Below are 27,216 nucleotides of genomic sequence, written 5' to 3' on the forward strand. Positions count from 1 at the left end.
AACAGGCTGCACAAGTTGGGGAGGCGTCACTACCTATCCATGGAGAGGGGAGGGGAGCAGGAGCAGGGAGAGCGTGTCAGCAACAGACATGCTGCATACAAGTCTGTGGAGAGGGGAGGGGTGAGCATGAGCAGAAAGAGAGACACAGGCTGCTGGCAATATTTCTATGGCACCACAGTGCTGGATTCCCGGCTACACTGCTCATTATTGCTGTATAATCTCCATGTTGCTGCAGCTTCTATATATGTGCTAGATCGAGATAGGAGAGCAGGATTCTCCTTTACTATGTCCGCAGTGTATAGAAGACGTGATAGCTGTTAGGCTCCGCCCACTAGTTTGAAAACAACTGAGAATAAGGAAAAAGCCATCCGTATGCCATGTTTTGCGGATCCATTTTTTTGCGGCTGTATTAAAGGACAAGGCAAGGATGTGTGCACGAAGCCTTAGAAATAGTCTGCAGAGGAGAAAATTGCTATACAATGCAGAATACAATTGCCAGAACTAGTGTTATACCTAATGTACGCACATATGACTTCTTCTAAAAAGGTCACCTGTAAAGATAGGTATGCTTAAAGCAGGTTCTCACAGGTATCGCAATAACCTATATGTGGGTGTTTAAATTTGTAACCTGGGCACATGGCATGGCTCAGAAGGGAAGGGCTGACATTTGGCCACAGATATGCCATTGTAGTGCAAAATTGTTTGTCAACAGAAGGCACCGCTGGAGAAACACAGCACTGTTATTACATTTTCTCTGGAGCAAGGCAGTACTGCATAAGAGGCCCTCATTTGCTGTCTGGATACATGGCAGGACTGAGACTCATAATTCTCTGGGGTTGGGGATCATATGGGCCAAAAAGCTCAGGAATTGCTCCTGCTGTTTTCCTTTTTGGGTTTAAGGATGAGGAAGATGAAAGTAGCAAAAGGGTATCTCTCTCACTCCGTGTTGGAGGCAATACGGACCTATGCCTCCTTTGACAGTAGACCCGCTCTGCTCACCTTTGCTAGACAGAACTAGGCAGGAAAAGTGATACTTTGAAACGGCACCCAGCGCTGTGATTGTGCATTCTGTACAATGACCAAAGTACCAACCTCTGTGATTGGTCCACCCGGCGCTAGGTAGCGATTGGTTTTGTCCAGAATGGAACCAATCATCACCCTGTCACTATGTTCTGCGACACACTGATATGTTTAAAGGGGTTTTCCAGTCCCTAAAAATTGATGGCCTATCTGCAGAATAGGCCATCAATAGCTGATCGGTCGGGATCCGACTCCCGGGACCTCCGTCGATCAGCTGTTTTGAAGGAGGTGCAGCGCTTGTATGAGCACTGCTTAAGAATCATTTCTACTTGCTCACTGTGAATGGTCATCATACATGTAGCGGCGATTCACAGGTATTGCAGCCTTCTCCCATTGAAGTGAGTAGGAGAAGAAGGCTGCAAGACCGATCAGCTATTGATGGCTTATCCTGAGGGTAGGCCATCAATTTTTAGGACTGGAAAACATGTTTAAAGAGGCTCTGTCACCAGATTTTGCAACCCCTATCTGCTATTGCAGCAGATAGGCGCTGCAATGTAGATTACAGTAACGTTTTTATTTTTAAAAAACGAGCATTTTTGGCCAAGTTATGACCATTTTCGTATTTATGCAAATGAGGCTTGTAAAAGTACAACTGGGCGTGTTTAAAAGTAAAAGTACAACTGGGCGTGTATTATGTGCGTACATCGGGGCGTGTTTACTACTTTCACTAGCTGGGCGTTCTGATGAGAAGTATCATCCACTTCTCTTCACAACGCCCAGCTTCTGGCAGTGCAGATCTGTGACGTCACTCACAGGTCCTGCATCGTGTCGGCACCAGAGGCTACAGTTGATTCTGCAGCAGCATCAGCGTTTGCAGGTAAGTAGCTACATCGATTTACCTGCAAACGCCGATGCTGCTGCAGAATCATCTGTAGCCTCTGGTGCCAATGTGTCCTCGCTTGTCTGACACGATGCAGGACCTGTGAGTGACGTCACAGCGTGATCTCTCGAGATACAAAAATGGTCATAACTTGGCCAAAAATGCTCGTTTTTTTTAAATAAAAACGTTACTGTAATCTGCATTGCAGCGCCCATCTGCTGCAATAGCAGATAGGGGTTGCAAAATCTGGTGACAGAGCCTCTTTAAGCGCACACTATTTTCAGAACTGACAGACCAATCACAGCTATCATTGTTAAGGGGTTAACTATTTAATTAGGTTTTTCTCTTCACTGTTTGGAAACATTTTTGCATAGAGGAACTTATTCCTGTGAGAAATGCAAAATGATGTACGAACATTATCAAGGGAAAAATTGGTGCGAAAGGGGCCTTACTCAAACTTCTATGTAGACTTTATCAGTGGAATGCTGTAAATTGTTGTTCGATGGCAGTTTTCCTTTGTCAAGAAGAAAAAAAAACTAAGCTTAGTAGAGCTAGAAAGCTGCATGTATCTGTTCTGTAGACCATATCTGGCAGCAGAGTGCTGATGGGACAAGCGGAGATTGTCACATAGTACACATGCTTGACATATCTTTTAAATGTCTCTGAGTATCATAAAATATCTGTTTCAAAGCTTGAGAACCAATAGCTCAGCTAGAAAGTGGTAGTGTATAATAAGGCCAAGAATGCTATCATCTAGTGTGACCATATAACAGGCTTAGAAGCAATGGAAAAGGTCATGTGTTAGGGCCAGTTCACACAGAGTGTTTTGACATGGAAACCACGTCGGAAAAAGCGCCAAAAAACGGCCAAAAATGCCTCCCATTCATTTCAATGGGAGGCGGAGGCGTTTTTTACCCGCGAGCAAAAAAAGTTTGTGTGAACATAGCCTTAAAATTCTACTACCAACACTTTTGATGTATTTTCTGTTTACTACAGCTATGTAACCTGTAACATTTTTAGTCTTCGGAGGATAAAAAAGTTTTATGAATGATAAATTGCACATCTGAAGCTGGCCATACAGATGAGATAGCAGACAGTTCTACTGACTCCTCCATAAAGATGCATTCTCGGATTGGCCAAGCATGCAAGTTTATTTAGCCATGGCAACTAGCAGATCGGCCCTGGTCACCAGGTTTTGCTTCCTTCCCCTTATACTTACGTCGTCTGTTGCTACCAAAGTGGTGCCAAAGGCATGGAGCTGGATGCTGTGATTGCCCCCTAGCAGGAGTGGACAAGCACCAATCCTGCCAGACAGAGAGCACACAGCGGCTGTCATATCAGTCTCTGTTAGCACTTAGCAAAGACTACTGTGAGGAAAAAGGGCTGAGTGACACCTGGCTATAGATACTGTGTGAAGGGAGGGGGAAGTCCAACTGAGGCTTTTGTGAGAGTGTACAGGGGCAGAGTCCTGCTGTAACTACTGCGTGAGGGAGGGAGTCTAACTGAAGCTACTGTGAGAGTGTACTGGGGCGGAGTCCTGCTGTAACTACTGTGTGAGGTGAGGTGAGGGGGCAGGGGGGAGTCCAACTGAAGCTTCTGTGAGAGTGTACTGGGGCGGAGTCCTGCTGTAACTACTGTGTGAGGTGAGGGCGCGGGGGGGGGGGTCCAACTGAAGCTACTGTGAGAGTTCACTGGGGCAGAGTCCGGCTGGAACTACTGTGTGAGGGGATGGGGCTAGTTGCAGACGATAAGCACTACAATGAGACTTTGAATGTTGACTCCCTAAAGTTTCTTTCAAAGCACTTATTAGGCTCTGTCACAAGTTTAGTAATGCCAAATCTCCTAGATAATCTAATAGGGCTGTCACACTGATAATCCTAGTGAAAATTGTGTCCCAAAACGTTTATTATTTTAAAAGTTATGAGCTTATTTCTAAATATGTAACTGAGCATTTATAGACAACTGGGAGGTAACAGCTGCGATTCTCCTGAGGTGGAGCTACCTCACCGCCTCTGACGTTGTCCTATGAGCATGAAGCTGCTTCACACAGTGTGAGAGAGTCTAGAGGGAAGGGGGATCACTTCAAACAGCCATATCTCGGTCTGTGGACCTACTAGAACAGCGGTGGCATATGAAAGAGGAGATTCTAATCTTTCATGTGACACCAGGATCGCAGTTCTAGCTGCGACACAGACTGGGATATCGCCAGTTGAATACACAGTCGGGAATGGAAGCTGTATACTGTATGATCACGGTGTTGCTGGGCAGGGAAGGGGTAGATGCTGTATACTGATTGGACAGCATCATACAGAAAAGATTACACCGCCCAGAGTGAAAAAGTGTCCTCCTATTTGGCTATTAGAGCAACATTAGCATATTTAGAAAAGTGCTCATAACTTTGCAAATAATAACCGTTTTTACAATAAATCACACACATTATGAGGCTCTGTCACCACATTATAAGTGCCCTAACTCTTACATAATGTGATCGGCGCTGTAATGTAGATCACAGCAGTTGTTTTTATTTAGAAAAACTATCAATTTTGACGGTGTTATGACCTATTTTACATTTATGCTACTTAGTGTCTTAATAGACAACTGGGCGTGTTTTTACTTTTTGACTAAGTGGGCGATGTAAAGAGAAGTGTATGACGCTGACCATTCATGTACTCAGACATCGTGATCTGTCACTTACTCACACAGAAACGTTACTGGAGTGCCTTGAGAGTGAATAGACATCACCTCCAGCCAGGACGTGATGTCTAGTAACAATCCCGACACTTCGGTAACGTTTGTGTGTGACTTACTCACACAGCACAGCATGATCTCGCGACGGAACCCCGGAAGAGAAAGCCGACGCTAATGTGAACAGGCCCTTAATCTGATCGGAGTTAAGTAACATTGATGTATGATATATAATTGCACCAATTTATTGTTAGCAGCTGGAAGGACTAATAAGGGTAAGGCCACAAGGAGTGGCCCTGACACGGTCCCGATGCGGCCAACAACCGCACCAACACCATGTTCGGCGCGGCTGTGAAATAGCCTGTTGGCCATGAATTAATACACCCTTTGTGGCCGCACGATTATGCAAGTTGCAAGAAGTTACCCCCTATTCATTCTCTATGGCAGCGCCGGAAAAAGCCAAACACTGCACTCGGCGATCTCTGGCGCTCCCATAGAGAATGAATGGAGCGGCAGTGCGCATGAGCATGTAACCGGAATACCGCTTAACAAGGTATTTGACAGCCGCACCTACATAGTGCCAGCACGGTTGTTGGCCGCGTTGTGACCGTGTAAGGGCAGCTCCGTGTGGCCTTACCCTTAATGGCATCTCTGGTCCTCTCTCCAATCCTCATCCGACAATGAGGGAATCAATTCCATCCATTTACTTTCTGCTGCAATGGGTTCTAGCCGTATTTTGGCATCCAACAGATGAAAGTAGATAAGAGACGCATACCTTTTGGCGTTTGGGTGCCTAAAAGTGTCACTAGAGGACAACTGGATAACATGGTGGAGGCTGGCAGAAATTGGCTAGTCACTGCATGGTGAAGTTGCATACAATTTAAGGTATCCACTTGAGGTATTTTAAAGGACTCCCGAATCTCACCCACCGACATAACAGTATTGTCGACTCATGACACGACATGTAAGTCCTTAGAATCCCAGGTAAACCCAAGGTAACAGAAAACCTCGGATTATCCCATAGAGGGACATCAGCCACTACCCCAGCAAATCCAGTTACAGATTTAGCTTGTTGCCATACCCGTCTCGCCAATTTGTGTAAGGATTTCAGATGACGATGGCTAAAATCATGCGGCTCTAACACCGGATTGCGCCAACGTTTTGACGCAATCCAGGCGAATATTAACGCACGCTTGTAAAACCGTTAATAAATGTGGTGCACGGCATGTGCACCAGAATTCTGGCGCACTTGGAATAGTAAATCTACCCACTGTGTCAGTTTTGCCTAGAATTTTACTTATAGCCCTGTGGAAGAAGTGATGAGTATATAGTAAAACCTCTAATCTGAAGATCTGATGATCTTGTTGCTGTTGTGTAACCATGTCAGGATAAACTCAGGCAGGAAATCTAAACAAAGTAGCTGAACTCCGAGTCCTAATCTGAGCAGAGCTTCAAATGTGATTTGTCATTAGCAGAACATGGAAAGTGGCTTGCAATGTTTAAAAGACGCATAATTAATCGTTTCGAAGACTTTGGTAGAATTTCCCATGAAGCTCATTTTCCATGCGAGAGGCAAGAGAATATTTTTATCTCCTTAAATTTCTAATACATTTACAGAGGCTCAGATTACATAGAAACGGCTTTATTGACCGTTAATAGATTGGAAAAAGCGTGTATGTTGATGAGGTTTAATATTACTCAGAGGTTTTGTTTTTTTTAGCAAGAAAAAGGTCATCCATCCATCAAGTTTGTTGCTTCTTTGTCCAGAAAAAGAGCCATCAGGGTCCCTCTGTTACATAGGTTGAAAAAAGACACAGGTCCATCAAGTTCAACCTTTCTCAATTACCTGTCATTTACTGCTTGATTAATAGTAACCCTCAATGCCATTTGTCAGTAAATAATCATCGAGACTTTTTTTAAATGCTGACATAGTATCTGCCATCACTACCTCTTGGGGTAGGGCATTCCATAGCTTGACCACTCTAACTGTAAATAACCCTTTCCTATATTGATGTCTGAAACGTCTTTCTTCCACAAGCAATGGATGTCCTATGGTCCTTTGTAGAGTCCTTGGAATGAACAGATCATGTGCTAGTTCTCTATATTGACCACATATATACTTATACATGTTTATAAGATCACCTCGAAGACGTCTTTTTTTCCAAGCTGAACAAGCCCAATTTTTATAGCCTTTCATTGTAAGCGACACCTCCCACCCCATTTAATAATCTAGTTGACCGCCTTTGCACCATCTCCAGTTCTCATTTATCCTTTTTACAATGTGGAGCCCAAATGTCACAGCGCAGGGTGTGGACCCACTGGGCTGTACCACGTAGCGAGTTAGCAGCTTGCCAAAAAGGAACAAAACAATGTCTATAGTCCAGAACGGGTACCTGAGGCAATGTAGACAGTAACGGAAGCACAACTTGACTTTCATAGCAGGTAGCACCGTGGATGCCACGGAAGACACGACTAGACTTTCTCAGCAGGTGGCACCGTGGATGCAGCGGAAGACACGACTTGACTTTCTCAGCAGGTACAATAGCACGGGATACAGGGTACATGCAGCAGGAATGGGTAACACTTGAAACCACTGGGAGACCATTTGCAAGACAAACTTAGGTATACAAAAAAAACGCTCAGGCAAGGAGCGAGTGGGCAGAGCCCCTTATTATAGTCCAGCAGCCATTTGGGCTAATTATTGGTTGATGACAGCTGGAACGCGCACTGGCCCTTTAAGGGGAACAGTCCGATGACCCGGAAGTGAGTGCTGGCGTCTCCCTGGAGGGAGCTGACGCCGGGAAGACAGATGTTCATGGCCAGGGCCGTCAGAGGGTAAGTCTGAACGACGGCCCCCGGCCATAGACATTACAGTATCCCCCCTCTTACACCCCCTCTTCTTGGGGCCAGAGCGGGAGAGAAATTTCTTCACAAGGACAGGGGCATCGATGTTCTCCACTGGCTCCCAAGACCTCTCCTCAGGACAAAATCCCCTCCAATTCACCAAATTAAACGTCCTTCCTCCCACTTTGTTGGTGGCCAGGATCTCCCTCACTTCAAAAGTTCCAGATGAACCGCCCGGAGCCACTGCGGAACTAGGAGTCCTGGAGTAGCGGTTCAGGACCACGGGTTTCAGCAAGGAGACATGGTAAGAGTTAGGGATCTTGAGGGTAGGAGGCAGTCGAAGTTTGTATGACACCGGATTGATCTGTAGCAGAATCTCGAAGGGTCCAAGGAACCTGGGAGCAAACTTGCAAGATGGCACCCTCAGCTGGATATTCAAGGAAGACAGCCAGACCTTTGTACCTGGAAGAAACTGGGGAGGTTCTCGTCTTCTAGTGTCTACCTTGCTCTTCATGTGGTCCACTGCCAGCAGAATAGAAGATCATGTCTGCTGCCATAGCTGCAGAAAGTCCCTGAAGGTAGAGTCGGCTGCAGGCACCTGGGACATAGCAGAGGTATTCGAGGATGTTGGCCGTAGACTGAAAAACGGGATGGACCTGGTAGACTCACAGGTATGGTTATTATAGGAGAACTCCGCCCTCGGGAGCAGCCGCATCCAGTCATCATGTTGTCTGGAGACAAAGTGCCGCAGATAGTTCTCCATAATTTGGTTAACACTTTCGACTTGACCATTGGACTGAGGATGATAAGCTGAGGAGAAGTCCAACTTTACACCGGGGAGGCCAGAGAGTGCTCTCCAGAACTTCGAGGTAAACTGGAGAGGTCAGCCAGTCAAGCAGCAGAAGGCAGGCCAGTCAGAGGAACAAAATTAGCCATTTTAGAAAAACGATCCACCACCACCCAGATCACACTGCATCCCGCAGAGAGAGGCAGATCAGTGACAAAGTCCATAGCAACATGCAGTGGTTGGAGCAGACCGGCTGGTCTGGAGTGGACAACTTTGTTTGCTGCACACACCGTACAGGAGGAGACAAAGTCCATGACATCTTTGGGCAGCGTCGGCCACCAGAACGGACGGGCAATTAGGTCTTGGGTCTTACGGGCACCCGCGTGACCTGCCAGCGTGGAACTTTGACCCCAGCGAAGGATTTTTCTTCAGTCAGACGTACAAAAGTCCTTCGTGGAGGAATGTCTCTAACTTGCAGAGGGTTAACAGAATAGATGCAAGAAGGATCATTAATATTACGTGGAGGCTACACAGTGTCCTCTGTTTCAAAAGACCTAGACAAGGCATCGACCTTCACATTCTTGTCGGCAGGTCGGTAGTGGAGTTCGAACTGGAACCGAGCAAAGAACAGCGACCACCTAGCTTGACGAGGATTCAGCCATTGAGCCGTCTGTAGATAGGTCAGGTTCTTGTGGTCCGTGAAGACCAGGATAGGATGAGCTGCGCCTTCTAGTAGGTGTCTCCACTCCTACAGGGCCAACTACTCCCGTTCCCCAATCAAGTAGTTGCGCTCTGCGGGAGAAAACAGCTTGGAGTAGTAACCACATACCACCGTCTTGCCTTTCGAACCTCTCTGGAACAAAAGTGCACCAGCACCAACAGAGGAGGCGTCCACCTCTAACGAAAACTGTAGGGATACATCAGGATGATGAAGAATAGAGGCTGACGTGAAGGCCTTTTTTAAGGTTTTAAATGCGACTTCGGCCTCTGGAGTCCATACCTTGGCATTCATACCCTTTTTAGTGAGGGTACAGATGGGGGATGTCAAAGAAGAGAAGTTGGGAATGAACAGTCTGTAGAAGTTGGCGAATCCCAGGAAGCGTTGTATGGCCCTTAAGCCATGAGGACGTGGCCACTCCAGGACAGCCTTGACCTTCTCAGGGTCCATTTTGAGACCCTGATCAGAGATGATATATCCCAGGAAGGGTAGAGACTTCTCTTGGAACACACACTACTCCAACTTGGCGTAAAGATGATTCTCCTTTTAATCGAAGCAACACCTGGCGTACATGACCCTGATGAGTCACAAGATCTGGAGAAAAAATCAAAATATCATCGAGATACAACACAGACAAAGAGGAGATCACGAAAAATGTCATTGACAAATTCTTGAAACATCGCAGGAGCGTTACACAGGCCGAAGGGCGTTACCAAATATCCGTAGTGTCCAACACGTGTGTTAAATGCAGTCTTACACTCGTCACCCTGACGGATCCGGATTAGATTGTAAGCCCCCCGCAGGTCTAGCCTGGAAAAAAAAATCACCCCCGTATGCGATCAGAGTCCCGAAATCCAAGTCAATGGGTATCTGTTCTTCACCGTGATCTGGTTGAGACCTCGGTAGTCAATGCAGGGTCTGAGGGATCCATCCTTCTTCTTCACAAAGAAAAACCCGGCTCCGGGCGGGGATGAAGACTTTCGTATGAAGCCCCTCCCCAGATTCTCCTTAATGTAGGCTGACATACACTGGGTCTCTGGCAAGGAGAGAGGGTATACTCTACCATGAGGAGTGGACGAATCAGGAACCAAGTCGATAGGGCAATCATATGCTCGATGTGGTAGCAATGTCTCTGCTTCCTTCTTGTCGAAGACATCAGCGAACTGAGAGTAACAAGGAGGCAACCCTGCTAATGACCGATGTGGAGAAGGCTGGGATGGGTGGACATGCACCAGACAGCGGTTTGAGACACTTGGGCCCCCACTGGGGAACTTCTCCGGATTTCCATTCCAGGACTGGGGCGTGTAAACGGAGCCAAGGCAAACCCAGCAGCACGGGGTTGGCGGCCTTGGACAGAATGAACTCAGAATGAAGAGCTCCCACTTGAAGTCTTAATGGTTTGGTTACAGACAACACTGGGTCAGGCAAAGGCAATCCATCTACCGAGCCAACGATCAACGGTCTCTCCAGCAAAACAGTTGGCAATTGAATAAGATCCACAAGGTCTTGGCAGATGAAATTGGCTGCGGAACCAGAGTCCAGGTAGGTAGAGACTGGATGAGGTCTCTCGCCAGCAACGATGGTCACAGGAATGAACAGGTTGGAAGAGAGTTCCCTATCAAATGCTGTACCACCCAGGGTTGTCTCTCCAACCAATCCCAGGCGTTGGGGTTCCTTTGGCCTCTGGGAACACAGACGCACGACATGGCCAGCGAGGCCGCAATATAGGCAGAGTCCAGAGGTGCGCCTGTGCTGTTTTTCTTGAACAGACAGTTTAAGCCTATCCACCTGCATCGTAACCTCGGGCGCAGCAGAAGAACAAGGCAAGAGAGGTTGCTGGAAGTTTGGCGCCAGTCTAAGAAGCCGTCTCTCCTGTAGAATCTTTTGAGATCTCTCGCTGAGCCTTATATCCACTCGAGTAACCAATAGAATCAAGTCGTCCAAGGCAGCTGGGAGATCTCGAGCAGCAAGTTCGTCCTTGATCTCGGGCGATAGGCCATACTAGAAGGATGCTACCAAGGCCTCATTGTTCCAGTACAACTTTTCTGCCAGAGTCCGGAACTGGATTGTGTATTCGCCCACGGAGGCGTCCTCCTGGCGCAGGTTAAAGATGGCAGTGAATACCTATATAGTTACAGACCGAACGATAACGTTACAATTAAACGTCCACATATATAAAAAAAAAATATAGAATGAATACCTATAAATGTACATGTGGACCTATCACACATCCACAAAGGAAGAAAAATAGAACCAAGTACAAATATGTACCTTGTAATAATCACATAGCTTTATTGAAATACATATAAAAACATGTTGGCCATCAAGACCTAAAATGAGACACACGGTTAAAATACAAAGATGTGGGGAGCACCCGGCTATGACAAAATAGAATATACTCAGAAGAAAACACTGTATGAAAGGTAATTCAAAAAGGCATACTATTAATGGAAAAATCCAAAAACCACAAATGTAATGTAGGTTGCCATGCCAGTAAAATGACACAATCAATAAATCAACAGCGAGTATAAAAGGAAGGAAACGTACAAAACACACTAGTATGTGTGTGAACAGTATATCAAGGGAGTAACCGAGGTTCAAACCCGGTCCCAAAGAATGTACCAACCAGTATAAGTCATAGTAATCCTAGGTTGAACACCACTCCATGAGCCCCGACGCGCGTTTCGCGGTAGCTTTATCAAGGTGTACTCAAAAGATAAAGATAGCAGTGGCTGCCGTCGAGACTCATCCAGGTTCCTCAAATATGGAACGGAACAACCGCACGAACCCCTGGAAGTCTCTGGTCCCTGTGGTTCCCAGATTGGATTCGCCCACGCCAGGGCCTTGCCGGCAAGTAGAGATATATTGAAGGTGATCCTGGCTCCGTCCGAAAGGAATGCTCGGGCGTGCAGAGTGAAGGGGATATGGCATTGTTTCAGAAACCCCCTGCACGAACTTGCATCTCCATGGAACCGGGGTGGCAATGGCAGCAGGAGGATCGATCGGAGGATCTTGAATAGGAGCAGTGAAGGAATTAGCTAGCGCCCCTAGCTGCTGTGCCATGGAGTCTACTGCCACAAGGAGTTGATCCTGTCGTGCTTGCAGATCCTGCAGGTCCGCCTGCATGGCTTGGGAGGATGACAGGCCCTTGACTTGGCCAGCGGGGTCCATGGCCTGAGCGTACTGTCACGGCGTGGGGTGTGGACCCACTGGGCCGTACCGCGTAGCGGGGTAGCAGCTGGCCAACAAGGTACAAAACAATGTCTATATTCCAGAACGGGTACCTGAGGCAATGTAGACAGTAGCGGAAGCATGATTTGACTTTCACAGAAGGCGGCACCGTGGATGCAGCGGAAGACACGACTTGACTTTCTCAGCAGGTACGATAGCACGGGATACAGGGTACAGGCAGAAGGAACGGATAGCACTGGGAACTGGAAAACACTGGGAGACCATTTGCAAGACAAACTTCGGCATACAAAAACGCACAGGCAAGGAACGAGTGGGCAGTGCCCCTTATTATAGTCCAGCAGCCATTTGGGCTAATTATTGGTAGATGACAGCTGGACGCGCACTGGCCCTTTAAGCCAGTGCGCGCGCCCTGCGGGAAACAGTCCGAGGACCCGGAATGAGTGCCGGCATCTCCCTGGAGGGAGCTGACGCCGGGAAGACAGATGTCCATGGCCAGGGCCGTCAGAGGGTAAGTCTGAACAACTGCCCCCCGCATAGATGTTAAACCAAAACTGAATTCCATATACAAGATTTGACCTTACAAAGGATTTATAGAGGAGTAATATTACATTTAAATCACAGGTTTTTAGCTCTCTTTTTATACACCATAAAATCCTACTTGCTGTTGCAGCTGCTGATTAACATTGAGTACTGCTGCTGCTTAGCTTATTTGTTACCAGAATACCCTGGTCCTTTTCTTGTCCCGTTATCCCCAGTTTTATTCAATTTTTAATGTATATGCATTAATACTATTATTTCATCTTAGGTGCATTACTTTACATTTATCAAAATTAAATTGAATCTAACTTTTTTTTGCCCATGCTGCCAGCTTGTCTAGGTCTCTCTGTAATACTTTATAGTCCAGTTGAGTTTTAAGTATAATACAAAGTTTTGTATCATCAGCAAAATCTAACACCTTGCTATCAATTCCATCTACAAGGTCATTAATAAAGAGATTAAAAATAATTGGGCCTAACACCGATCCTTGTGGTATCCCGCTGCTGAAATCAGCCCATTTTGAGTAAATTCCATTTATAACGACTTTGTTTTCTGTTCCTTAACCAATTCTTTACCCACTTGCATATATGGTCCCACAGTCCCTGTGTCTTTAGCTTCATAACAAGATTGTTGTGTGGAACAATATCAAATGCGTTTGCAAAATCCAAATAAATCACACCAGCCGCATGACCAACATCCAGATTTGCACTTACCTCCTCATAGAGACCGAGCACGTTGGTTAGGCATGACCTGTTTTTCATGAATCCATGCTGGTTATCAGATATTAGACTCTTCTCCGCTATATACTTTTGCAGTTCATCTCTTAGAATACCCTCAAATATTTTACATACCACAGATGTCATACTTACTGGACGGTAGTTACTCGGTTCCACCTTTTTACACTTCTTAAATATTGGTACAACATCAGCCGCCCTCCAATCCTGTGGCACTGATCCTGTTACAAGAGTTTCTAAGAAGATAAGATAAAATGGTCAGTCCAATACTGAGGTCAATTCCCTTAATACCCGTGGATGAATGGCGTCTTAGGCCTCATGCACACGACCGTAAAAACTCCCGTTATTACGGGTCGTAATTACGACCCGTAATAACGGGCTCATAGACTTCTATTGGCCACGGGTACCTTCCCGTTTTCTTACGGGAAGGTGCCCGTGCCGTTAAAAAAGATAGAACATGTCCTATTTCAGGCCGTAATAACGGCACGGACAGTCCATAGAAGTCTATGGAGCTCCCGTAATGACGGGTGGCTACATGTGTGCACCCGTCATTACGGCAGCGTTGCTAAGCGACGTCAGTAAATAGTCACTGTCCAGGGAGCTGAAAGAGTTAACTGATCGGCAGTAACTCTTTCAGCACCCTGGACAGTGACTACCGATCAGAATAAAGAGCAACCTGTAAAAAATAAAAATAAAAGATGTTCATACTTACCGAGAACTTCCTGCTTCCTCCAGTCCGGTCTCCCGGCCGTTGCCTTGGTGACGCGTCCCTCTCGACATCCGGCCCGACGTTCTGGCCGCCCCTGGATGACGTTTCAGCCCATGTGACCGCTGCAGCCAATCACAGGCTGCAGCGGTCACATGGACTGCCGCGTCATCCAGGGATGTCGGGCTGGATGTGAAGAGAGGGACGCGTCACCAAGACAACGGCCGGGTAAGTATGAATTTTTTTAACTTTTATTACAGAAAGGGCTGTCCCTTCTCTCTATCCTGCACTGATAGAGAGAAGGGGCTGCCGATTAGTGCAGTGCTATTTTACCGCCAAAAACGTGCCCGTACATACGGGTGGAATACGGGTGACACCGGACCCATATTTACGGGCACGGGTCCGTAAATACTGGTGCAAAACGGGTCGAATACGTGTGACACCGGACCCGTATTTACGCCAGTATTTACGGGTGGGAAAAAATACGGTCGTGTGCATGAGGCCTTAGCCAGAGGATTTATCAATATTACTTTCTCCTGTGTTAAGCATCCCTGTTTACATCCCTATCTCTATCTCCCAACCAAAACAAGGTCCCAACATTCCCCAAAGCATATGCATACTCCAGTCAGAACAGAAATATCTGATAACCATCTGGACCCCACTTTGACATTGATCTCTTCCAATCATCAATATGTTCTAGGACAAGGCAAGTATAAACTATTTTCCAAATAAGGATCAACCCTTTAAAACATGATGTATAAATGTAACTTCCCATTATAGATTAAATCCAGTCCAGGTGGTTATTTGTCAATTGACATCTTCATTGTCAGGCCTATTTAGGCTTCATTCACACGGCAAAATTGTACCATTATACCATTTCTCTGTGTAGGTTCCACTACTAATTTTGGCTTCCAAATACTGATGCAAAATACTGCTATGTGAAAGAGACCTTAGACCATAATCAAATGATGCATGAGGTATGGGGCTCTTATGGTAGTCATCTTCTTACATCTTCTCAGTGTCCATATCCGATAATGAACATCATAAAGACAAAGACTAAACATTCAGCTTATGGCCAGACTTGTAAAGTTCTATACGCCCTTAATGTTTTATGTACATGAACGGGGTGCTCTAGAGATCCATACTGAAGCCTGAGCTGCCATGATAATTGAGCAGCACAGGAGCTAGTTGGGGGTCTACATAGGGAATGCCACAACTGTTACCTGCATTCCACAATGACAATATAATAACTGAGCGGTGCTGTCATGAGCCACCCAGGAATTTGTGTAGGAAAAACTCCAGCTGCCACTACTGGTGACCATGAATATTGGCCAACGTTTATTAATAATGGCCTCTTTTATACCAATATAATTGTAGTTGGCTAGAATTCCCCCTCTAAAAATCTTGACTACGCCCACTGATTTATTTTTTGGAGTGAGAAGACAAGTAATAAGTATTTAGTCCATGTCTCTATTGCTTTGCATTTCAACAGGTTTACCTAGAAACGTAAGTGCAGAATACAGAAAGTGATAAAACAATATATATCTACTGATGGGTCTACTTGGCAATCTTTTGGAACATAACATTTCCCAAATTGTAATCCATCGGCACCCCGCAATTGCGTCGTGGGGCACCGATGGGCTGACATTGGGAACCCCCTACCTCTGTCATAGATGCTGTTGTTGCTATTGACCACCACGGCATCCAAGTGGTTAAACTGCCAGAATCGGGGTTCTCTCTGATCCCGGCAGTTGCCTCAGGACAATGGCTGTGTAGAAACAGCCATGCTCCTGACGCTGATCTCGTGGGTACAATGGCAGTGCCTGACGAGATCCCATTGATGGATATATCCGTCACAGAAAGGAAACTATCATCCGCTTGTGATCAATATATCTGTCATGGGTCATTAAGGGGTTAAAGGAATTTTACTGTATAATTGTTGTTGTTATGCATTTGAAATTATAAACCAATGGTACTGTGGCTTTTTGTTCTGATGCATCCTCACCCTAATGCCTTATGTAGACGAGCGTATGTCGGCTGTGCGACGAACATTTTTTTATCGGCCGTCGCACGGCTGCATGTATTTTTATGGGGCTGTTCACACGGCTGTTGTTTTAACGGACTGTGTGAAGGGCCCTTGGAAAAATAAGACATATCCTATTTTTGTCCGTTTTCACAGAACCCTCAATAGACACAAGTCTATGAGGGATCCATAAAAATGGGCCTCACACGCGTACGAATCAGACGTGAAAAAAAGCTGTTTTTTCACGACCGATTTGACACACACTCTGCGTATGTTCACACGCTGAGTCAAAAACGGCTGAAAATACGGAGCTGTTTTCAAGGGAATTTCGCGATCTTCAATAGAGTATATGAAAAATGGCTCCAAAAATGTCACAAGAAGTGACCTGCACTTCTTTTTCGTGGCCGTTTTTTTACGCGGCCGTTTTTTCCTGCTTCCGATTTTCCGGCCATTTAGGCCGTCTGAACATACCCTAAGGCTTAAGACCAAAATATGTGCACCATAGTTAAATCCCGTAATTTTTTTAATTGAATTTTTAAGACATTTTCCTGTGTCTAGCTATAGCTATAACATACTTGTTATGGAGCCCCTGGTGTTGTTTTGATTCCCACTTAAGATTTATTCACGGTGCATCAAATCATGTTTTTTTGCAGAATCCACGATTTGGCAGCACAATGTGAATAGGCCCTTAGAATGTCCACCTAATGTGCTCATAAGTGGTGAGAAGAAGCTTATTTTTGTGCGCTGATTCTTATTGATCTGCACGCAGTGTGTCAACGTTGTGTCCACGTTTGGTGGACGTTCTGAGAGGAAATCAAAAGAACACCGGGCGGTTCTAAAATTAGTCCATAACAACAATATCTAGTCATTTTTATAAAATAATGCCAATTGATAAATTGCTATTTTGCATGATGTCATTGATTTATTTCATAGTTAATCGTGGTAAACTCCCTTTAATAAAAAGTGGAAAATATAAGTATTATAGTGTAGCATGCAATAATACAATTATATAAGTCTGTTGATATCTTGTGTTTAGCCCTGAGCTCTACAAGATAAATGAGCATCTTAAAAGTATCTCTGTATAGTGGAATAATGGGACATAGAAATATTAGAAGATGAACTGTAGCCTTGAATCTAAAGGCCAGAAGAAGATACCAGCTGTCAGTCAGTGCATTAACCCTTCCATTGTTCCATGCTAGCACAAGCCCTTGATGTCATTTTTTTTTTTTTATGTATGTATTTTGGCATAATAAACATATTTCTAATATATTTCTATAAAACATTTTCTTATTGTTAGAGATTTAGCTTTTATGTACAGATACACTTTACATAAAAGCTGCATATGGTTACTGTAAGTCGAATTTGTCAGTTATACATAAATAAATGACATCAAAGGTTACATAACCTTTAACCCCTTCCCCTCACAGACATTTTCTGGGTTTTTATTTACATTCCCCCTCCCACCTTCCAAAAGCCATAACTTTTTTATTTTAAAAGTATATAAAGTTTTTTCACCGCTCGAACAGCACTCAGAAACACAGTCCAACCTTTAGTCTTATAGACGTTTCTGCTCAGTCCACAAGCAATAGACAATCAAGAGAAGATGTGTGCAGTTGTTCTGGTCCTTGTAGTACCACGGAGCTCTGCACCGTATCCCAATGTTCAAGCTCCAGGCAGGATAAATTCTATGACTCCAATAGAGTAGAGTAGGGGAGAAATAGTGCAACACCCTCTGTTTTTTTTGCAATAAACAATATTTATTCCATACTTACAGAAAACAGAAGAATAAAAGCAGTTGTGATTCAAATAAAATCAGTAGCAGCACGTCAAGCAAACTCGCCCGACCCTGGGTTTCGCCCTTCCAGCATCAACTTATATAAATATGTAAACAATACGCTATATCTGATACTAAGAAAATCAACATAGCTTCCTCTAACAGCGGAATCCCCAGCCAGAGCGTTCGGCAATGGGATTTCGGTTCCAGAGGAGCACTTGACGTCACAGTCCATATATGGACAGTGATGCCAGGAGCGGAATCCCAGCAAGAGCATCGGCAACGCTCTGGCCGGGGATGCCGCTCCTGGAGGAGCCATGACGGTAGCATAAGGAAGCACCCGGCATCCGAGTGAGCCCCCCAAAGGGCAGCGGGTGTTGATGCCTGCCATGGGCATCTGACTGACTGCTGAGGGCTCTATGGGGAAGAAGTACATTGCAAGTGTGGGGGGTCTGACTCCGACTGCTGAAGGCTCTGAGCAGTCATAGATGCTCAGACACCCCCCCTTGCAGATAATCCCGCCCCCATAGAGCCATTTGCAGTCAGCGGGATGCTTAGACACCCCCCCCCCCCGACACACACACACACACACACTTGCAAACAGCCAAAATTCCCCCTTGCAAACAGCCAAAATCCACCCCCCCCTTGCTAACAGCCAAAACCCCCCCCTTGCGAACTGCCAAAATCCCCACCCCTGCAAACAGCCAAGATCTCCCCCTAATCCCTAGCATCGGCCGACGATGATTTTTTTAAGTTAATAAGGGGCAGGAGGCTGAGTACTGCACTCAGTACACTCAGGCGCTCAGTTTTTATAAGACAGCGCTCACCTCAGTCTCAGCACGGCTGCCTCTCCTCAGTGTCTTCTCTCTGGCGCTCCTGCTGCGCTCTGGTGGTGCAGGCAGCGTGAGGGGAGAGGAGGGCGTGTTCTAGCAGACGTGCCTATCGCCGCACGTATGCTAGATAAGGGATCTTAACGGCATAGCGCGGCGGGGGAGGGTAGGGAAAATAATATGGGGGGACCCATATTTTACTGGGGGACTGGCCTGGGGGGCACCTGCCCCCCGGCCCAGCCCGCCACTGGACTCCCTGGGGAAGCCAAGATGGCAGCCATGACCGCAGCGTCCGGACCCGGTGGCCGAGTGGGCCCCCCCTGAGGGTAGTGGGCCCTGGTCAATACAATTACGGCGATACCAAATTTATATATATTTTTTTTAAAGGTTTAACTACTTTTACAAAGAAGAAACGAATTGTTAAAAATATAATTTGTGTTTTGTCGCCACATTCTGAGAGCCATAACTTTTTTTTTACTTTTCTGGCGATTTGAGCGGTATGAGGGCTTATTTTTTTGCGGGGCGAGCTGTAGTTTCTATTGGTACCATTTTGGGCTACATGTGACTTTGCATTACATTTTTTGTAGGATATGAAGTGACCAGAAAAAAGCGATTCTGGCAGTTTAATTTTTTACTTTTTACGGCGTTCACCGTGCGGGTTAAATAATGGTATATTGTAATGGTTCAGACTTTTACGGACACGGCAATACCAATTTTGTTTATTTTTTACATTACTTTAGAGGAAAAATGGGAAAAGGGGGGTTTTAATATAGAATTTGTTTTTTACACGTTTTATTAGTCCCCCTAGGGGACTTGAACCCCTTAGATACAGGTACAATACACTAATACTAATGTATTGCAGGATATTGTTATTTTTACAATCTCCTGTTAAGCCCTGCCAGAGGCAGGGCTTAAACAGGATATAAGGAAACGCAGCCCTAGGGGCCTTCATTAGGCCCCTGTGCTGCCATGACAACCATCAACACCCCCGGATCACATTGCGGGGGGGTGATGGGCTGTAAGAGGTGGTGGCCCCGTCTTTTGAACGTCTTAGATGCAGCATCTAAGGGGTTACATGACCAGGAACAGCGCGATCGCTGTTCCTGGCTGTTAGTCCCAGGTGTCAGCTATAATACACAGCTGACACCTGCTTCTTACAGAGCGGGCTCAGCGGGTGAGCCAATCCAAACATCACCTCACCCACCACGACGCAATAATATGTCGTGGTGCGGATAGGGGTTAAGGCTGTACGATTTTTTATTGACAGCATATTTACCTATCTGTATAGATCATTGCGAGAATGGGTGTAATAAGACCCAGATGCTATATATTATATCACCCTCTTGTAATGGAGCATATGAGAGAAATTCAAAAAAAGTTTAAGAAAAAAAAGTTTGAACTTTAAAAAAAAATTTGTTTTATTTTGATAGATCCAATATTCTGCAGTCATCAACATCTTAATATATTTATATAGCAATCAGAGTTCTAGTTTTTTGGTACAAAACTCCAAATTCCTTCATAGACAGATTTAAAAGATAACATTTGGCTACTTGCAGCAACCACTAGGGGGAGCACCCTGTGTATTGTTTTTTTCATTGAACAGTATACAGTAAGCACACCTATCCTGTGTAAACAGTAAAGGGGCCATGGCAGTCGCCAGAACCCTGCCGATTAGCAGACTGAAGGGGCAGTGGCTAGGTGATCATTGCTTAGAGGATCTGTCACCTCTTCTGACATGTCTGTTTTAGTAAAAAAAAAAATTATTCCCCATGAAATAACAATTATGGAACATCTTTTATTAGAAACTCTACGTTGTGCAGTTCCTCTTAGAAATGTATGAATAAATCAACAACTGTGTGTGGTGGTGGGGGGTTTCTACGCAGACTGACCATGTCCAATCAGTGCTGACAGAGTGAGACTTGGGACAAAGGGAATGCGGATGAATTGCGGACCCATTTATTTCTATGGGCCCATGCACACGACGGGTTTCCACGCAAAAAAATAGAACAAGTCATTTTACGGGCTGCTTTTGCGGTCCGGGCTACTTAGAGTCAATGCACATCTTGTATCTGCATGGTTCAGTCATAGCGGATGGCCCGCGGATGACACTCTGCGGCCGTCCAGGCCCGTAATCATGGGCCATGCACCCGGCTACGCCCGTCTGCATGAAGCCTAATAATTATAGAGTTCTGCAATTTTTCATTTGTGACAGTAGCATGGGGTTTGAGTTTCCACTAGTGCTGGTTTATCAAAGTTTATATCAGCTTTTCTAAAGATAGTAATAAGGCCTTAGGCCTCATGCACACATCCTTCACCGTTTTCACGGCCGTAAAAAACTGATCCGTGTGTCCGTTTTGACATACGTATGGTTTCCGTTTTCACTCCGCATCCATTCAGTTGCTCCTTATTTTGCATCCATTGTGCTTCCGTATGTCGTCCGTTTTATACGGTCCGCCTAAAAAACCAGAATGAAGTAAAATTGAGCTGAATTTGTCATGTCACAGGGAACACCTGGAAATTTGGCCCGCACTGCCATTGCTTGGCAACATATTCGCAAATAACGGACCGCACACGGAGGCCTTCCTTGTGCAGTCTGTTATTTTGACGGATCCATAGGCTACAATGGGCAAGACGGAACCTCAAGAACGGACAGGAGTAGGACATGTTCTATTATTTGCAGAACGGACACATGGATTTGCAAAAATAAGTGAAGTGTGCATGGTCCCATAGAAATGAATAGGTCAGTGTGCTATCCATTAAAAAAAAAACAGATAGCACCCTGAGGAAGATCACTGAAGTGTGCTTGAGGCTTTATTCAGACGAACATGACCATTTTGCGTCTGCAAAAAACGGACCGTGTGTCATGCATTTCAGTTCCGTGTGGTATTGGTGTGTTTTCCGTTTGGCATAAATTTTTCACATCCGTGTTTCTCTTCTGCAAGCACTTCCTTTTTTTTAAATATATTATCTCAGCATTTCTTTAGCAACTGATGCATGAAGCACATTGTCGTCTAAAGTTGTCCGTGTTCTGTCCGTGTTTTTCACGCACCCATAGACTTCAATGAGTGACTAGCTGCGCAGAAAAAAGAACCAAAATAGCACATGCAGTGAGTTTCACGCAACGGACGCACGTTGCGTGAAAAATCACGCATGTCTGAATAGCCCCATTGATTTGCATGGGTCCGTGTGCTGTCAGTTATTTCACACACAGACAAATAATACGTTTGTCTGAATGAGACCTATATTGAACAAGAAGATACAACTGATGTGCGCCATATTGGGAAATACAGTGTAACACTACTCTCTCAAACCGGCGTACAGCTTCTAGATAAATCTTCCTCAATGCATCTGACTATGGGGCTGGTTATAGCGTTAGGGTGCATTTACATGTGGCGTATTTGCCTTGTATTTCCGCTCTGTAAAAATACGCTGCAGAAAACTCTACAATGAATCCTTTGGGAAAAACATTCTGAAAGCAATTGAGAAATCTGGCTAAAATTTCAGAATATTTTCCCCATAATATTACATTGCAAAGTTTTCCGCAGCGAGATACAAGGCAAATACGGCACGTAAGACTGTACGCTTATAAAGACGTCAAACCCAAGGAAATACATTTTACTGGGTTAAGGGAGATCTTACATGTCTGACCGTCGCTTTTACAGACACAGGCTGCAGCTGTGGACAAATATGAGACACCAATGGCTAAAATAGTAACCGCTTCAGACACAAAGTAACTGGCAGGAGGGGGGTGTGAAGACCGCAGAGAGCCCTGGGACATCCCCGGGGACAGATTACACTTCTGATCGGGTCTCCTGAAACGCTACACGTACAGCTGTCATCCACATAAATGTCACGCATTAACCGAAGCGATATAGTGTTGGAACATGTACAGGTTTCTGCACACCTCCCAACCCTGACCTGGTGTTTGGCGCTGCACATGGCACGGCTTAAAATAATATTAAGTTCTATATTTGGTCTATTATCATTTTTATTCGGAAAGTCACTATCATAATTGTTTACAATCTCCATTTAAATAATAATTCACACATCACAGATTTTTCATAGAATCTGCAGCTGACACTTGGTCATGGCCAATAAGGGCATGTTCACATTTTCAGGATTCTATAAGAATGCCTAAATCCTGACGGAATCCGCCCACGTTCCGCTGGCAATGCATGTGAATGAGGTATTTTATACCCCATGCACGCGCTCAGGAAAATTCTGTGCAAAATAATGAACGTGCCGTAGATCTTAAAACTCATCCATTATTCTTCAATAGTTTTTTTTTTTTTTTTTGCTTTGTATGTTTTGGTATATGCATTATTAATTTTTTCAATATATCATTGGTTGTTCTACTGTAGAAGCAAATTTCAGTAGGTCCCAACAGCTTGGTTTGAGAATATAGTTGTCAACAAGCCGTCTGACTTCCAATATCACAGTATTCTATTGCTTTTAGAGAAATTGTTCTTTTGGATATTCCGAAAAGGAAAATGTGGGTCACACTCGTCATCTATCGTCTTAAGGCTATGTTCACACGGGGTATTTTGCCGAGTTTTTGGACGCGGAAACCGCGTCGCAAAACTCGGCAAAAACGGCCCGAGAACGCCTCCCATTGATTTCAATGGGAGGCGTCGGCGTCTTTTTCCCGCGAGCAGTAAAACTGCCTCGCGGGAAAAAGAAGCGACATGCCCTATCTTCGGGCGCTTCCGCCTCCGACCTCCCATTGACTTCAATGGGAGGCAGGAGAAAGCGTATATCTCGCTGTTTTATGCCCGCGGCGCTCAATGGCCGCGGGCGAAAAACGGCGCGAAAATCGGCGTGCAGGGAGAGGAATATCTGCCTCAAAGTTCCAAACAGAATTTTGAGGCAGATATTCCTCCCCCAAAATACTCCGTGTGAACATAGCCTAAGGGTGTCTAGTTCTGCAAAAAATGACTTACAGTGAAAATGAATGCAGGGTATTAACCCCTTGTACCTTGTTAAGATTTTCTAAAAATTTTCAGCATTTTTCTAATATTTTTACGCTGTATTAGTTTTCTGTAGATTACGATTTCACATTGATTTATTTTTCTCTTCTATAGGTCTTTATGTGCTGATAGGCGCTGGGGCTCTGATGATGCTTATTGGCTTCTTTGGTTGCTGTGGAGCTGCCCGTGAATCTCAATGTTTGCTTGGAGCGGTAAGAAAATAAGTGGGATAATTCCGTAATTATGATTTCATTTATCTGCATCCACAGATTATTTCATGTATCGAGCATGCCGGCCAGTGGCGGCACATAACCACTAGGCTCGTATATATGAAAATGTCTCATAAGCTTATTTAGCTGTGGACACAAACTTGCTAAGATTGATAGGTGGTCACTTTCCTGGGGCCCTCATTGTTATACCAAACTCCACGTAGATCCTAGATAGAATATAAAATATTGCCTTTTATCTTTCAAAACTGACTATACCCTAACTTCTACTTTATTGGCGAGATCTTAAACCAATAAAGAATTACCTTAAATGAGCTACAAGATGACCCTGAAATAGGCAAGTGATCACAAGCAAGGAAGAACTGCAGAAGGGAGTAGACCCAATATATAGGTCTCTAGAGATAATATCTTCATGTTTTCTTTTCTTATACTCAAATAGCATAAACTTTGGAGAACATATGAGCTGGCTCGTATCCACTAACCTCAGCATAGATATGATCTAATAAGAAGATAATAAGTAAACCGAATACTCCCCACCCCTCCAGCTCTTAAAGGGACTGTCAACCAATAGCCTATTCTTAGGCTAGGCCGTCGATCTATGATCCGTGGAGGTGCAGGGTGTCAGCAGAGCAGCACTCTTAATCCAGACTCAGGGGCTCATCCCTAAATACAGGTGTATCTGGTACTACAGCCCAGCCCCATTCACTATTCTAGAAGTGTCGTTGCTTTGTTGGGTGCTAAAAAAAAAATGTAGTTGCTTTGTTTATCAGCAGGAGTGTTCCAATAAAGCAATAATAGTAATAATAATCTTTATATAGCGCCAACATATTCCACAGCGCTTTACAATTTAGGCCGGGAAGTTGCAATGAATTGCAGGGAAAGCAGGGAAATTGCATTGAATATGAAGTCTCTACTTTATACTATAGCTATTATATACCGCTGCCTGTATCCTGCTGCAAGGGCAATAGCTGCCACTCAGCGTTGCCCTGCTTTACTGTCAGATTACTCTCACTCATAAAGGAAGTGATTCACAGAAAAGAAGAATATCCGGAAATTGCTATGTATGTTACATTTTCTAGTAAGTAAGTGTAGGTGGCATACCAAGCATAGACCTGCATATTAAAGGTTATGTAAACCCTTGAACGGGATTTTTTTAAGAAAAAGGTCAATCAGTGTTATTGGTGCAACTTTCAAATTAGTTTTTATTTAAAATTATTTTAACTTTTTGAGATTCAGCTGCTTTGTATACTGTATACAGAGCAGCTATATCATTCGCTAAATCCTGTTCCCAGCAAGTCCGCGGGACTGACGGGTTCAGTGACAGCGGGTGTCCACGCAGGATCTACCTGTTGTCCATCACATCTAAGTTTATAACTTAGATGTGATAGATTACAGGTGGATCCTGCGTGGACACCCGCTGTCACCGAAACGGTAAGGTCCACGGGACTGACAAATTTAGGTCTTAGCGAACGATACAGCTGATCTGTATACAGAATACAGAGCAGCTGTATCTAAAAAAGTAAAAATAAGTTCACACGGGGCTGTGGCACAAAGGGAATACGCTGTGCCACAGGGAATTCCGGGTAACGCCAATTAAACTGTGGTGCAGTTTTTCGTCCGGAATGCCCGGTGTGGAAAACTGCAGCACTTAGCCCGGCTGCTAGCTCAGCTTTCTAGAATGATGTTTTATCCCAGGAGACCGCTGCAGCCTGTGATTGGCTGCAGCAGCGGTCACATGGGATGAAGTGTCATCCCAGGAGGCTGGCCCTCAATTTCTGATTGTTTTTTCCGCCCAGTATTTACGCAGCGTGTGGATGAGATTTGTTTTATCTCATCCACTTTGCTGCTACTGTATTTGCTGCAGATTTTCCGCCACAAATTCCGTTGCGGAAAAAATGCAGTATTTACTCAGTGTGAACTGACCCTTAATAAAAACTAATTATAAAGTTTCACCAAACACACTGATTGATTCTTTTTATTTAAAAAAAAAAAAAAATCCCTTTCAAAGGTGTCCATAGCCTTTAAGTAATGTCATCTTCATATTCCAGGTATGAGAAGTACCATCTTGTCATGAGTAGATACGAGATATTGAGTAACTCTTTAAATATTTTGCATTAACATCAATTGCTGAATGTAATAAGTTCTCTCTACATAGGTAACATGTTTCTTTCTCTTGTGGGTAATATTTTTTTTTTCTCTCCCTTGTAGTTCTTTGTCTGTTTAATTGTAATTTTTGCTGCAGAAGTCACCGCTGGAGTCATTGCATTTTTGGGTAAACAAGAGGTAAAATTTATTATCATCAATTTCGCTCTAACTACATGTACAGGATGTACTTACTATCTGTCAAATACATTGCAGCTACAGTATGCCGTACACAGGGCTCTTTCACTCAGGAAGCATAAGAAGTATGCAAGACAATCATGCTGCTATAGAGATTCACAACCTGCAAAACAAGGGGGCAAGAAAAAATGTAACAGTGTAGGGAGGAGTCATTGTGTAACAAAGGGCTTTAAAATAGTGAACGTTAGGGCCTGTTCACATCTGCGTCGGTCTTCCGTATATCGGTTCCGTTTGAGGAACTGATGAACAGAAAGCCAAACGGAAATCTTAACTTCCGTTTGCATTAACATTGATTTCAATGGCAATTCTTCCATCGCAGTTGGTTTCCGTTTGTTTTCGTTCCGTGAGGTTTCCGTTTTTTTCGTGGAAACAATAGCGTTCAGGAACAAATTGTTTAGGAATGGTTTGAGGAACTTAGAGTTCAAGGTGTTGACTCGGCCTCCAAATTCCCACAGATCTAATCCAATCGAGTATCTGGGAGATGTGCTGGAAAACATGTACGACCCATGGCGGCCCCACAGCGCAACTTTTAGAACTTAAAAGTGTAGCTAAACATTTAACAAACTTATAGTGACATGTCAGAAGTTTTGACTGGTGGGGGTCTGAGCACTGACACCCGCACCAATCGCTAAGACAAAGCAGCAGAAGTGCGCGTGTGAGCGCTCAGCCGCTTCGTGTCTGTTCGGCTTTTTCCGGAAATCAATGTATCGCAGTACGGGCTCAAAAGAAAGTCTATGAGCCCGTACTCCCATACATTGGCTTTCCAGAAAAGGCAAGAACAGAAACGAAGCGGCTGAGCGCTCGCACGAGCGCTTAATCTGCTTCGTTCTAGCAATTGGTGGGGGTCTCAGTGCTCGGACCGCCACCAATCCAAACTTATGACATGTCACTATGTTTAGCTACAGTTTAAAGGATCTACTCTTAAATCTTTGGGACAGATACCACAGGGCAC

General features: G+C 44.7%; 1 protein-coding gene and 1 long non-coding RNA gene across 3 annotated transcripts in view; one reads left to right on the plus strand and one right to left on the minus strand.

The window, feature by feature from the left end:
* LOC142743271 (uncharacterized) overlaps positions 1 to 27,216 on the minus strand; it is a 165,573-nt gene that overhangs the window by 136,255 nt on the left and 2,102 nt on the right. For both annotated transcript variants that reach the window (XR_012881530.1, XR_012881531.1), the window contains exons 2-3: positions 26,262 to 26,367; positions 13,533 to 13,633 (exon numbers count right to left, since the gene is read on the minus strand). This is a non-coding gene — a long non-coding RNA (uncharacterized LOC142743271). The remainder of the gene's footprint in view (positions 1 to 13,532; positions 13,634 to 26,261; positions 26,368 to 27,216) is intronic.
* The window catches only part of LOC142743270 (tetraspanin-2-like), a 149,014-nt gene that overhangs the window by 91,816 nt on the left and 29,982 nt on the right, over positions 1 to 27,216 (plus strand). The window contains exons 3-4 of the mRNA XM_075853879.1: positions 23,812 to 23,909; positions 26,133 to 26,207. Of these exons, the coding sequence (XP_075709994.1) occupies positions 23,812 to 23,909; positions 26,133 to 26,207 (173 nt within the window). The remainder of the gene's footprint in view (positions 1 to 23,811; positions 23,910 to 26,132; positions 26,208 to 27,216) is intronic.

The sequence above is a fragment of the Rhinoderma darwinii genome, chromosome 2 (assembly GCF_050947455.1).
Source record: "Rhinoderma darwinii isolate aRhiDar2 chromosome 2, aRhiDar2.hap1, whole genome shotgun sequence".
Lineage (NCBI taxonomy): Eukaryota > Metazoa > Chordata > Amphibia > Anura > Rhinodermatidae > Rhinoderma > Rhinoderma darwinii.